Source organism: Lipomyces chichibuensis (assembly GCF_038497645.1).
Source record: "Lipomyces chichibuensis strain CBS 12929 unplaced genomic scaffold V1513scaffold_43, whole genome shotgun sequence".
NCBI lineage: Eukaryota > Fungi > Ascomycota > Lipomycetes > Lipomycetales > Lipomycetaceae > Lipomyces > Lipomyces chichibuensis.
The window spans coordinates 97301-110591 of record NW_027117495.1 but is presented as its reverse complement, the minus strand read 5'-3'; the positions used below and the strand labels follow the sequence as shown (position 1 = coordinate 110591).

Below are 13291 nucleotides of genomic sequence, written 5' to 3'. Positions count from 1 at the left end.
ATGCTAAAGTACTTTACTGAGCAGAGTGCACGCTAGCCATGGATGGGGTCGCGGTCAAAGACCGAAGAGAAGGCTTGGCTTCGGTGATAACCTCAGCGTCGCCAGCCGCGCCGGCGCTGCCAATTACGAGAAAAATATTCTATGTACGGTCATTGAAAGTTGCTTTTCTTTTAAAACAATGGGACTTAGGTGGCACAAAATATTATAGAGCAAAGGTTAAGCCGCACCCTCTATGTCATCAAGCGGTACAAACCCCATAATCTGAAGTACGCGCGGCTCAGTACTCAGCGTCGAACTGTTAACAGCTGGCATAAAATTCATCCAGCAAGAAACCAAAATTTCGTTCAGTCTGTTCAGTTCACCAGTTTGCCAGTCGAGCCGACGATTCGTTCGTAAGAAAGCAAAGTTAGTTTAAACCATTATAATTAGACCTAAGACCCGGCGTCCATACCTTCAATACGGCAGCAACCATTCAGAAAGACTTTCCCAGTTAAGTCACCAGCTCAGTCATTCCGAGCGATATATGCCACATGCAGACCGCAACACATTGTGTGCGTGTCGTCTAATAACGAAATAACGAGCTATTCGTATAACAATAAGTCGTAGAGCGCAGGACTGTAGGGCTGGTTCGAATGCGGGATATCCGCCAATTCTGGGTCTATCTGCCATCCGCCATCCGAACTTGGCGGATTTACATCCTTTACATCCGTCATCCGTCATCCGTCATCCGTCATCCGTCATCCGCCATTTTGTCAAATAAATCCGCCTTGAGACCGCCATGATCGAATAAATCTACTAACTTTACGCTAGCCAAACTAGGTTAGAAAATTGCCTTTCCAAGTTTAGTGCCGAATATTTTGCGTTATTCCGAACTTGACAGTACAGTTAGGCGTTAATGCCACTATAAACTATGGAACAGCCTAAAGTTCTGATATAGATCGATATTTGGACACACAGCGAGTCATTGTAAGTGATACGAAGCATAAAGATGAATATCCACAAATGGCCAAGGCAGCAAGAGGTTATCTTGCTATTCCCGCGTCAGAAGTCTGCGTGGAAAGGCTGTTCAACTCGGGCCGAGACCTATTGGGTGTTCGTAGACACTCATCAAACGGAGAAACAATGAGGATCTTAATGCCGATGGATAATATGTATGGAGAATAGTTTGATATAACTGTTGACAGTGTAAAGAGAACAATAAATATACAGCGATGACCCTGTACGCTCAGCAACGTAGTCCTAGATATCGATATTGTGGATCTTCCAAGCTGTGGAAATTTTAAGCGCAACTCCCATCTCGTACTTACATAATACATAATTAGCTAATTACAATTACTTGGGACATGGCGGAAATGTATTCGACATTCCTATCCGCCTACCTAAGTATGACGGATAATTATTCGAGGCGGATATTTTGGCGGATACAATCCGCCATATCCGCCATCCGTAAACAGCCCTAATGACAGGAGCAGCTGAGTCTGGGTATTCCTGATTACGATTAACTTACATCTTTGATCATACTCACATATTATTTGTCGGGTGACATAAAGTCGGGACGTTATGTAGATGTCACTAGCAAGTGCGCCGCACTGGAGGTGCTTTACCAGCCGGGTAAGTCGCGATAAGCCTTACGTCCTGCCGCGGCAGAAGCAGCAAGTACGAGGGTCGAGAAGTCATTCTCGCCGTCTTCGATTGAAGACCACAGAAGTCATTCTCGCCGTCTTCGATTGAAGACCACAACAGTACTTCCTAATCCATACGAGTTCCCTACTCCGGGTCTTCTCAGCAGCTAGTTAAGTCTTCCCTCCATATACCATTCTACAAGATCAGCCGTCTTCCAATCTGCTAGACGATCTGACGTGTACTCTGCGGCGATATTGGGCAGCATCTCCCCAACTCATCTCGACTGTTGCAGTACTCAGAACGTTGGAGCAAGCTGGATGGTGCATCAACTGCATCGTAGAGACAGTAAGACAGACTGTATAGTGCAAGAGCTGGCTATTTCGACCGGAGGTTCAGATCACAGCGCGCATGGAACTTACAATAGCGACTTGGCCGCAATGCCTACGGAGATCCTACAAACGATTGCAAATTACTTGCCGGACCGTGCGCTGTGTTTTCTGTTAGCTACGTCACGAGACATCCATCATCAACTAAGTTCCAATAAATATTTTTGGCGGACACGATTCCATCTCGCGTTTGATCCCGCTGTGTTTTTTGAAGTTGACCATGAGAATGGCCAACAAATCTTGGTGACGGATCCACTGCGGATGAAGGAACTCGACGCTAAGTACGATTATCGGAGCCAATACCAGGGCCGGATCAGGTTCCTGCGACATAAGCACTTTGTACTCGACGATATGGAATATGCAGTATCTATTCTGGCAGACCACAACAATAGAAATTATCCTTTGCTTAAGACTTCTACTGCCATTGAAGAGTTCTTGTTCCGCATGCCACTGTCATTAGCACCAAGTGAGAAGAACTTGTATATGTTCAATCTTATTAAATCTGTCCTTATTCCGGCACTGGGATTTCCTGGAATCTCCCCTAGACCGCTAGATCCAGTCTATCGCATAGTATACGATTCGCCACGTCACCCACTATTCGATCCTGTCAATGGTGTGCCTCAGGTGCACGTTATTGCTGCACTTGTGACGTTTTGGCAAATGATGAATGTTCAGAGTGGGCTCGGAGAGTTTTACAAGGGCATGGATGCACTGGAAACATTGCGGCAGATCTATCGACCTCGGAGAAGAACTGGACAACTTAAGTATAACAGAGCGACAACGCTTGTCATCAAAGACAACGAACTGGCTCTGTTGGATGCCAAAGATGATGATGATGATGATGGTGGTGGTGCAAGTACGAGTATGTCACCGGACATCACGGTTACTGATAATGATGACATGCCGCAGATGGAGGATGGTTCGGCTGTGTCGGGCAAGAGGGATGACGAGGAGTCAGCTTGGGAGACAGAGACAGATGGCGAACCAGTTTCGGACGACAACAGGATTTTTCTCGGAGCCTACGCTTTCTTCAATTATTGGGATTTTGAACTATTCAGGTCGGCTCCTCTAAGTTCAGAGACACGGCGGTCAATTATCGGGGACATTGTTGATTGGCATCTCGACGTGCCGGACGAAATATGCGGGCCAATATCACTGCGGGCTACTGGGACATCGCACCAGCTAACTGGAATTACGGAGCGACGACGGTCAGTCGTTGAAATCACGCCCATCGAAGAGCCAATAATGGGTGTGAGGGGCTGGGCGGTGTTTAACATGCGTCAGTTGGAGTTTGAGGTGGACAGGGACATCTTTGAAGAGCAGAGATGGGTCCATCGCGCAGTCATGCTACCAGGAAGTAAAGCGGTTGTCGGACGATGGCATGACGGCTTCGATGATGATATAGAACGGGCCGTTGAGGGTCCCGTTATTTGGGTTCGAAAATAAAACTTTTATGATTTCATACGAATGATTCGGATGGATGGTTTGGCTTTTCATTTTGGTTAGGTTTTACATATACGGCGTATTCGCATGCTTTGGTTTCAATATTTGGAGACTGATCATTAATAACCTTGAGATGATATAGACTTGTGTAATGTGCACTAGGATAGTGAGTATTACGCCGTTTCACTTATGTACTCCGAACTTCTGGTTTTACTGTGATTAAATCGGTTGCCAGAGTAGATGCAAGATTTATGCTGTTGACCATGATTTATTGATGGCCATGTGTTCCGCTGACGTAATTTTTAATTATGTAATAACAAGTTGTTTACTGTGGATCAGAAAATCACAGTAGATACAATCCGCGAGTCGGCTGGACGTTGCTGCCGACTTTAGTTAATTACACATCCTAATATGGCATAAAGGGCAAGTGCACTTCCTCCAACTAGCATTGCAGACCAGAAGCTATATTCCATGTACGTTGATTTTGTCACGACTCAAATGATATTGTCTGCGTTTAGTCATTATTTAGTCAAAGCGTGACATATAAATACGAAGACTGCTCGACTTATGGCCACAACCTTGGGATTTCGGCTTGGCGGTTGCACTAACAAAAAGTGACAGCCGCAGCGGATTCGCGTGCGAAATCAACTGAAGGAACAGCTCGCTTAGGTACACCACCACGAACACGCTGTAAGATTAGGAATCCCGGAGGATAAAAGTACGGTCTTCTTGAAAAGCGTACCGGTGATACCGACGAATCGATTACTCCTAGCCTGTTTAGTCAGGCGAAACTTGTCTATGTAGATATTGCTAACTTATCCCTTATATTTCGCAATTATCAATAGATAGGAAGCCAGTAGCAAAATACAATGGATTCTTCTGCATTCTCCACGCCATCACCATCGTCAACGCCATTTCTGCTTCCGAATGTAGGTGTGCGCTCCCTTACAGAACCAGTGAAAGAGATCGCACACAACAACTTCTGGATATTTGGCTACGGCTCACTCATCTTCAAGCCGCCACCAGATGTCGAGATGTCAGTTCCGGGATACATATCTGGATACATCCGCAGGTTTTGGCAAAAGTCACACGATCACCGCGGAACGCCGACTGCTCCTGGTCGGGTTGTGACCCTTATTGAGCGCGAGTACTGGGAGACGCTGGATGATCCACATGCCAAGTTTGAACGACCAGACAGTCGCACGTGGGGTGTGTCATCTTTTCGATAATATATCTGACGTATAACACACTAACGAAGATTTTCAATAGGCGTCGCGTATAAGATCATCCCTGAAAGAGTGCGTCATGTCTCTGCAGTATTGGATCTAAGAGAGCAAAACGGCTACACGGTGCACCTTGTCCCCTTCTCTCCGTCCAAATCAGCTTCATCCCCTTTATCGACCATTTCAACGATCGTATATATCGGCACGCCAGACAACGATGCATTTGCTGGTGTCGAGGCCGATCTAGACGGTCTCGCCAAGCTCATTCTCACATCCAAAGGTCCGTCGGGCTACAATAAAGAGTATTTATATAAACTGGGCGATGCGCTCGTGGATCTGCATGGTCGCGACGGCGAAGAAGATGATTATCATGTAGTGGATCTAGTCCGGCGCGTAAAAAAGCTTGAGGCGGTCGAAGATGAGATCATAGATAATTGAATGTAATATCATACCTACTTATTCGATTTGAACATAGCAGTCGGGTTTAATTTTGGAGTCTGAGCTGATAGAATATTCGCTGTCAGACTTACTGTTGTACCACATTATTGTAGCATATATTGTATCTATTATTTACAGAATCCTCGAAATCCAATTTTGATCAAACCGGTAAACAAATCGCGAAACGCCGTCAAAATTAAATATAACACATACCAACAAGAAAAAGAACGGACAAACAAAATAGGGCCTGTCACACATTACACGGCACCGTATCCAAAACAAATCCCAACATGCTGCAGAAATGGCGCTGACATAAACCAAACAGTAATAGACTGTTGAATAATGCTAAGTTTTAATTCGCTTTTCTTCTGAACCTTCGGCGTCGTCTTCGTCACTCCATCCCCTCCTTTTCAAACCGGACCCATCCGTCTCGCGCTCGCCGAGACCGCTGCGATCGCGATTAAACGACTGTGCCGCTGATGAGACAACTGGCGTGTGAAATTGCAGCGGACTTGGTAGTAGGTCCTGGCCTAGCATTCCATTCTTCGCGCTGAACTGTAGACCCCAATCCGCTGGGGTGTACAATGTCGAAGGCGATGGCAGTAAATCCGACACATACCGCGACGGAAGAGCCGAAATTGGTGTTTGCTCTCGTGCATTCGGCATGCTAGTCACATTAACAACGTTGGCATTCGCAGCACCAGATGTCGCTGGCGGGAATGTATGCGAAGGACCGGATGCACCTGCACTACTAAGTGATGGCCGAGCAAATGGGTTCCCGGGGCCACCAAGGCTGTTCGCATTCAGATACGTGGAAGGTGACGGCGGTGGCAGAAGGACCACCGGTGACGACACATCTTTCACAGCAGATAGCGGTGGTGCTGAGTTGTTGTCTTGTGCTGCCGGGGAGGATGAGACCGCAGTTGATGGATCAGTCGACGGCGCCGTTGTATTATGTGCCTTTTGCGCATGCGAGTTCGGTGCAGGAGCAGTCTCGTCGGGTGGAATTCGTAGCTTCAGCTTGGGACGCATATTTGAGCCGCTAGCTGAAGCCGATGACAAGCTGCCTCCATCAATAAAGTTCGGCGGACTGACAGATGAAAGATGGTACGCCGTGTTCGAGGCTCCAGGCAGCTTGTTCCCGCCGCTATTTCGCGCTACAGGCCCCACATCGACGCTCTGAGCCCGCGGCGAATTGGACTGCCTTGGTCCGACATTGGTTGGCTCAATAGCCATGTTGGGCCGCTGTGAGGGTGCTTGCGGTTGCTCACGCCTAGCCATATCCGACGGCACATTCGAAATTTCTGGTACCGATGTGGAAGATTTCGAGCGATATGGCATGCGCATGTCGCTAGTTTGCGTCGGTGCACCGACTTGATACTCAAACTGTTGCATCTGGGGTGGGACAGTATTTGGTCGCGCATCGACAAACTGCTGACCATTCTGAAACTGAAATCCCAATTGGAAGTTATAAGCCTGCTGATGCGATAGGTGTACCTGCTGATTCTGCTGCGGCTGAGGCCTAGGTGGAAGTGTGTAGATGGCGTCTCCTGGGAACGAAGAAATGGTGGCGGCCGCGATTCCCGCGCTGTCGGATAGCGATGTCTGCATGTGGGTCGTTTCTCGTATTATGTGAGGCATTGACGCACTTACTGAAGGCACGGCGCTGCTCCTGTTACCGCCTTGTGTCTGCGAGGCGACAGACGTAAGGGAATGGGACCGCGAATGTGCTCCCGATTTAGTTCGCGGCGGAGAGACATTGAGATGTGGAGTCTGCTGACACTGATTCGCGGTGTTTGATCTGTTGATGGCGACGGAGGAGAGTCGCTTGGACTCGGGGGGATCAGGTGTGGCGTTTTCGGAGAAGTTTTCGTTTTCGTTCTCGTTGTCGTCATCGGTTATCTCAGATCCCTTCTGGAAATCAGCCGGACCCTTGCTTTCATGGGGTGTTGTCTGCCATTATTAGCACACTAGTCAGGAAAGCAGCAAGCCATCAAGCCAGAAGCTGGCAAGGACTCGCGATATGACGTACGTAATTGTATCGATCGATGAGCTGCCTGGTGTCACAGGACGTAAACTCGTAAAGCTTTTTATTGTGACCGAAGATGATGACGGCGATATCGACTGAGCAGAGGACAGAGAGCTCGTGAGCCTTTTTGAAGAGACCGGCCTTGCGTTTGAGGAATGTGACGGAGCGATTGCGCTCGTCCTTGAGGGGCTTGATGAGGATCTTTCTGCGGCCCATATTATTTGAGACAGACAAGCGGGACACCTACACGGGGACGCGGCTAAGTACTGTACTGGGTGCTAAGGGGTGTGGGGGGTACGGGGACCAGAAGAATATGCTACAGGACCGTGGGAGACGATGATACCTGGCAAGGTGCCGGCGGTTATGCTAAGTATAGCACTGCCATCGCTGAGGGCGGGTGACGGGACAGGTGAAACTAGGTCACAGGTAACCACAATGTGACGTCAAGGTCAAGGAACCAATGAAAGGCCACTATCTCTATATTTAGCATCCCTTAGACAGTTAGCGACTGAGATCAGAATAGTTACTACAAAGATTGATTATATGAACCGGAACGGCAACAGTCATTATATTATTGGCATCATGCATCAGAACAACAAAATACTTGGCAAGTTCTACTTACTGGCGGCCTGATCGTAACTACAAATGCGTTTTATGCACGTCATTTAGGCAAGTGCGCATGAAAGGCTCATATTTATTTTCTGTACCTGCATACTTACGACATCGAATTCGCGGCTGGCAGTGGTATATCAACAACCGGATTCTATGTACACGTTGCCAAATATTGCTTTGTCCACTGTGTCCTAATTCGTCTTCTTCATCACCTTATCATCCGCACTCGCTCCGTCCACCTCTTTCGACTCCGGCTCCTCGTCATCCTCGTCATCGCTGCGCTCATCCTTTGTGATCTCCAAGAATATGAGCCGGTACGCAATCCGGAGAATCAAAAACAGCCAGTACGCGTTCACCGCCTGCAGCGCAAACAGCAGACCAAACGTTATGTACTGAGAGATCCAGAACTTGTATTGCTGTTGCTCCCAGTCCAACGTGAAGTCGCCCACCGTCCGGAACTCCGTCGCTACCGACCACAGGATCCGCAGGTTCAGGTAGTGCCGTGCGTAGATCCACACACTCACGAAAAACAGGAAAAATGGCCCTGTCATCGGATGGTTGAGGTAGTTCAGCGTCTTCGACGTGGCCAGCGCCAAGTCACTCACGTCCATCGTTATGTACACGGCAATCCCAATCCACGTGAAGTGGAATCGGTACGAGCAGAAAATAAGCGCGATCGTCACAATGTGGTGGAACACAAGCTCCTTGAAGTCCTTGCGCGGCTTCTCAAGTTGGAGAGACAGCACCACTGACTGCTGCGCCCAAAATGCCGCCTGCAGAAGATAGTAAAGTTTGAAATCGAGCTCGTGCGACTTATGCGGATAGTTCTCGTACATCGGCCGCGTCTCAAAATACCACAGTGGCATGTGGTGCATAATGTACTTGCTCCAGTTAGTCTCACTGCTCTACTACATATTTGCTATCAAATCACCACTTACAAGGCCCCACGGCGACATTGTCGAATAGTACATAATGCTGTAAGTCTGTTCCATAAACCGTTTGATCTTGCCTGGCTTGGTCAGGCCGCACCGCTTGGCCAGTGGTTCGAGGATCTGCTGCATCGAAAACTCCCGCAGGAAGCTGAACACCAGCATGTAGTAGGCAACGAAGCAGAAGTCTTTCTTACCCTTGCCGTACATTATCGTGCTGCCTTCCACCACAGGCATTATCTTGTACGACAGGAACAGGAATGGGTAGATCGGATTGCTGGGTGTCTGGTCCGTTGACAGCGCAAATAATAATAGTGGTAGCAGCAACAAAATCAGCGGAGTCACTGTCAGGCCCGTTAGACATGCAATCACACCGGTCGTGCACGACTAATACATACGCCAAGTCTTCCGATACGCAGTCTCGCGGTAAACCATCCACATGCGCTCGATCGATGTGAGCTTCTTCCCTATGTCTCTGGCCGAAGGGGCCGTCCCGGAACCGTCAGACTGAGACAGCGCCTTTTGACGGTGCTGACTACCCCGGATCTGTGTGTCTGTCGGAACCATCGTGCTCAGGCTTGGCGATGCGTTATCTCCAAGTGTGAATTGGCCTACCGAGGACGTTCGTCGGCTGCGCGTAGTTCCACTCGCTGTTGCAGCGTCTGAAGATTGGGTCGACATTTATGTTAGTATAATTTGCTGTTGTATGGCGTCTAGGCACGTCCGTAAATGAATTTCCGTCCAATCGAAAAGACTGCTAGAGTAATCTAGTCGAATCACCAATTAGTATCGCTGCCGTCGTGCTGCCGAGACGGCGTCTGTCGATGTTGTCGAGCGTCGGTCGGTCTGCAATATGTGCCGAGATGTACCGCTGAAAATACCGCTTTGGACAGCGTAATCACAAAACCTCGCACGTCGGCAGTGCAATCAAAACTAAATTTTTATATGTAATATATTATACAACAGAAATAGGCGCAGATGGCGTACACGAGGCGATGGGCGACTGTTAGGACAATAAGAGGTTAGAATTTTGAGTCTGTCTGCGAAGTATCCCAAAAAACTGGTGTGGGACGCCTTAGTCTGGCCGCCCCACACCACGCTCAAGTTTGAGGCTTGCACAAGCGCCATACCCTAATCTGGGGACCATTTCAGAGAGACGAGCCTGTTGACGTCCGACACAATTAGGTGGTCTACAATTCTCTATGTAACATCATTCACACTATAATAATTATAATACTTTGACCAATAATCACGTAAATATATATATATTAACTGGCACAAACAATTGTATAAATATAACAATAGAGATAAACAAACAAAAACCACTCATCTCAACGACGCCGCATCGTAAATGCGCAACAAAGCTGTTCTGCTACTAGTGTGCAATTAATTGTACAAATCGTCGTCTCCCTCATCCGCTCCAAATGCCGCCTGCCCCTCGGAAACACCGGTCGTGCCAGCGGCCGCAGCCTCGGCATCGTTAGAGCTGAATCGGAAATTGCCAAAGCTTCCCCGTGACATCTGCAGCGTGTTGGCATATGCTTCGTAGCGACGCAAGTCCGCGTCGCTAACGCTTCGTCGAGCGGTCTTCATCGCTTCCTCAAAGTGGCCCTTGTTGATGTAGGGGACAGGATCTTCCATTGCGACATCCTCATCAGACTTCTCGGCCTGCTCGCTTGCCTCAATGCTGTCCTTGATAGCAAACTTAGCCGCACGCTGAACGATATACGACAAGTCTGCACCAGAGAAGCCGTGAGTAGACTGCGCAATCTCGCGCAAGTTAAGACCGGGCTCAAGAGGCGTGTTTCGGAGCTGCGCCTGAAGAATAGAGAGACGCGACTCCTCACTCGGCAATGGAACGTAGATAAGTTGATCAAGACGGCCAGGTCGGAGCAACGCAGGGTCAATCTGATCAGGTCTGTTGGTCGCACCGATCACGAACACGTTCTTCTTCGCTCCCATACCATCCATCTCGGTCAAAAGCTGATTTACGACACGGTCAGATGCACCACCTGCGTCGCCCATTGATCCACCACGAGACTTCGCAATAGAATCCAGCTCGTCGAGGAACACGACACACGGTGCAGCTGCCCGGGCTTTGTCAAAAATATCTCGAATGTTAGACTCAGACTCGCCGAACCACATAGACAGCAACTCGGGTCCCTTGACCGAAATGAAATTGGCCGAAACCTCGGTAGCAACGGCTTTGGCGAGTAACGTCTTACCGGTACCAGGCGGGCCGTAGAACAAAACACCCTTTGAAGGTGAAAGACCAAACTTGGCGTATGACTCCGGGTGGAGAACCGGGTACTCCACCGTCTCCTTGAGCTCTTGCTTAACCTTGTCCAAACCACCGATGTCGTCCCAAGTAACATTGACACTCTGGACAACAGTCTCCCGGAGTGCCGACGGATTGGATGCACCAAGAGCAAATCGAAAGTTGTCCATTGTGACCCCCAAGCTATCAAGAACCTCAGCGTCAATGGTCTCCTCTTCAAGATCGATCAAGTCCATCTTCTCACGAATTTGCTGCATGGCGGCCTCAGAGCAAAGCGAGGCCAGATCCGAACCGACATAACCATGAGTCTCAGCAGCGATTGTCTCCAAGTCAACATCATCAGCCAGCTTCATGTTCTTTGTGTGGATGCGGAGAATCTCAAGACGGCCGGTGGGATCGGGGATACCTATATCGACTTCCCGATCGAAACGACCGAATCGACGAAGCGCGGGATCAATAGCATTCGGTCTGTTCGTCGCAGCAATGACGACGACATTGGCTCGTGCCTTCATACCATCCATGAGAGTAAGAAGCTGCGAAACGACTCTCCGTTCAACTTCACCATTTGTTTTCTCGCGCTTCGGTGCAATAGAATCAATTTCATCAATGAAAATGATAGATGGGGCGTTCTTCTCGGCCTCATCGAATGCCTTTCGCAAGTTGCTCTCAGACTCACCAGCCATCTTAGACATGATCTCCGGACCGTTGATAAGGAAAAAGAATGCGCCAGTCTCATTCGCAACAGCTCGTGCCATGAGAGTCTTACCAGTACCAGGCGGCCCATACTGCTGCAAGTTAGACAACCTATCTCGTAGTAGATACAACACAGAGGACGTACCATAAGGATACCTCGCGGTGGCTTGATACCAATGCTCTTGAAAAGCTGAGGATGACGAAGAGGAAGCTCCACCAATTCACGAATCTGTGCCATTTGCTTTCGGCAACCACCGATATCGTCATAGCCCACATCGTTCAAGTTATTCTCCTCATCTTCTCTGTTGATGGGCTCACCTTCGCACTATATTGAAGTAAGCATCCATCCAGTCTAAAATATATGTCGACGACGTACGTGAATAACAGTTTCCTGGGCAACAATACCATACTCTGATGGTTCCATATCGACGATTTTGAATTCTACTTGCCGCATACCACCTCGGACGGTAAACAAATCACCTTTTCGCACAGGTCGGTAGGCCTCCAGAAAATACGGCTTAAGATAGACGTCGAAAAGAGAACCAGTTAGACCCTCAACTGTGTCGGCGATGGGCAAGCACGAGATTCGCTTAGCCTGTCAGTGGCCGTTAGTCTGTGGGGTGGATCAAAAGAACAAGCCATGCACTGCTTACATATTTGATGCCAGGAAAGGCATGGACGGTAACAATATCACCTAATCTGACACGTAAATTGTTTCTGACAACGCGATTGATTCTAGCGACACCATCCTCAACCTCGTCGTCGGCCAAGACAATAAGTGCGGTATCCTTTCTCTTTTTGCCCTTAACAATGACGACGTCTCCACGGAAAAACTGTAGGAGATCCATCGTGTTTGGCGAAAGAGTAATGACGGAATTGTCATCGTTGACAGCATCATCGACTATCAAAGCTGTAGGAATGATGCAGTTAGCAATTCAGTTCAATTGCCACACTATCGGGTATACAAGTAACAAGCCTCCAGAGACAACGATTTACACGAAACCAAAAGCTCCCGCAGTCATCCATCCAAAGTCAGTAGTCCATATTCCAATTTGTCTGTGTTGAAAATGATGAAGACTTAGATGACGGGGAGCGGGAGCCGACGGATCGTTCTTGTTGGCCAAGTTGGGACACCTATTTTGCCCCCCTCCGCCCCCGCACCGTAGCCAATACTGTTCCAAGATCACATCCCACGATCTGATGAGATCCCGAGAACATAAAATAAATCGACCATTCCAATAGATAAAAGAAAACCATCATACCGTTATCTTTTTTCTTCTTTCGCAAGATGGCGGTTGCGGTGGCGTCCTCCTTGGACAATTCCGCACCGGACGGGTCTGCGAGATTGGGATGATGCTTCTTCTCGGGATTCGATGATGAAGACATGATGAATTGACAAACGTTTCCAACAATCACGAACAATAAAATTGACAGAAAACAATCTCGGAAAACTAGTCACTACTTGCAGCGATGGATGCGATGTAAGGAACTTAGTCGATGATTGGGAGCAGGATGGTACAAATGTGAGAGGGCAAGTAGACAATTAACGAAGAAGCCCACAGAACCAGAAAGACCTTGCTGACCCCAGTCACCTGCCCCGGGTAACGCGTGTCGGTGGCGCGGGCCTCCTCGGTGGC

The 13291-nt window shown here is 48.5% G+C and overlaps 5 protein-coding genes across 5 annotated transcripts; 2 read left to right on the top strand and 3 right to left on the bottom strand.

Annotated features, from left to right (window-relative positions):
- Nucleotides 1-1940: 1940 nt before the first annotated feature.
- Nucleotides 1941-3575, top strand: V1513DRAFT_384525 (uncharacterized protein; the record flags this gene model as incomplete). Its single annotated transcript, XM_066895171.1, has 2 exons — nt 1941-3443; nt 3516-3575. The coding sequence occupies 2 exons, from the start codon at nt 1941-1943 to the stop codon at nt 3573-3575; spliced, it is 1563 nt and encodes a 520-aa protein (XP_066751384.1).
- A 313-nt stretch (nt 3576-3888) lies between these two features.
- V1513DRAFT_233016 (ChaC-like protein) lies at nt 3889-5286 on the top strand. Its single transcript, XM_066894421.1, has 2 exons — nt 3889-4661; nt 4722-5286. The coding sequence occupies exons 1-2, from the start codon at nt 4322-4324 to the stop codon at nt 5111-5113; spliced, it is 732 nt and encodes a 243-aa protein (XP_066751383.1). The 5' UTR covers nt 3889-4321; the 3' UTR covers nt 5114-5286.
- Nucleotides 5159-7483, bottom strand: V1513DRAFT_451933 (uncharacterized protein). Its single transcript, XM_066899047.1, has 2 exons — nt 7146-7483; nt 5159-7066 (listed from the first exon to the last, which is right to left on the bottom strand). The coding sequence occupies exons 1-2, from the start codon at nt 7356-7358 to the stop codon at nt 5459-5461; spliced, it is 1821 nt and encodes a 606-aa protein (XP_066751382.1). The 5' UTR covers nt 7359-7483; the 3' UTR covers nt 5159-5458.
- Nucleotides 7484-7651: 168 nt separating this feature from the next.
- On the bottom strand, nt 7652-9490 carry V1513DRAFT_232917 (TLC domain-containing protein). The gene is made up of 3 exons (XM_066894420.1): nt 9082-9490; nt 8693-9027; nt 7652-8635 (listed from the first exon to the last, which is right to left on the bottom strand). The coding sequence occupies exons 1-3, from the start codon at nt 9362-9364 to the stop codon at nt 7946-7948; spliced, it is 1308 nt and encodes a 435-aa protein (XP_066751381.1). The 5' UTR covers nt 9365-9490; the 3' UTR covers nt 7652-7945.
- A 442-nt stretch (nt 9491-9932) lies between these two features.
- Nucleotides 9933-13272, bottom strand: V1513DRAFT_405049 (P-loop containing nucleoside triphosphate hydrolase protein). Its single transcript, XM_066895601.1, has 5 exons — nt 12917-13272; nt 12308-12564; nt 12031-12249; nt 11800-11979; nt 9933-11746 (listed from the first exon to the last, which is right to left on the bottom strand). Exons 1-5 carry the CDS (start codon nt 13038-13040, stop codon nt 10070-10072), a joined length of 2457 nt encoding a protein of 818 aa, XP_066751380.1. The 5' UTR covers nt 13041-13272; the 3' UTR covers nt 9933-10069.
- Nucleotides 13273-13291: the final 19 nt, after the last annotated feature.

Excerpts from the sequence above, each read along its gene's own strand:
- V1513DRAFT_233016 (XM_066894421.1), top strand. The coding sequence starts at position 4,322 with ATGGATTCTTCTGCATTCTCCACGCCATCACCATCGTCAACGCCATTT. Across the intron at positions 4,662-4,721 it reads ACCAGACAGTCGCACGTGGG|GCGTCGCGTATAAGATCATC; the intron begins GTGTGTCATCTT and ends GATTTTCAATAG.
- V1513DRAFT_451933 (XM_066899047.1), bottom strand. The coding sequence starts at position 7,358 with ATGGGCCGCAGAAAGATCCTCATCAAGCCCCTCAAGGACGAGCGCAAT. Across the intron at positions 7,067-7,145 it reads TCATCGATCGATACAATTAC|ACAACACCCCATGAAAGCAA; the intron begins GTACGTCATATC and ends TAATAATGGCAG.
- V1513DRAFT_232917 (XM_066894420.1), bottom strand. The coding sequence starts at position 9,364 with ATGTCGACCCAATCTTCAGACGCTGCAACAGCGAGTGGAACTACGCGC. Across the intron at positions 9,028-9,081 it reads TGCGTATCGGAAGACTTGGC|TGACTCCGCTGATTTTGTTG; the intron begins GTATGTATTAGT and ends CGGGCCTGACAG. Across the intron at positions 8,636-8,692 it reads CAATGTCGCCGTGGGGCCTT|TACATTATGCACCACATGCC; the intron begins GTAAGTGGTGAT and ends AACTGGAGCAAG.
- V1513DRAFT_405049 (XM_066895601.1), bottom strand. The coding sequence starts at position 13,040 with ATGTCTTCATCATCGAATCCCGAGAAGAAGCATCATCCCAATCTCGCA. Across the intron at positions 12,565-12,916 it reads AAAGAAGAAAAAAGATAACG|CTTTGATAGTCGATGATGCT; the intron begins GTATGATGGTTT and ends TCATTCCTACAG. Across the intron at positions 11,747-11,799 it reads CACCGCGAGGTATCCTTATG|TATGGGCCGCCTGGTACTGG; the intron begins GTACGTCCTCTG and ends AACTTGCAGCAG.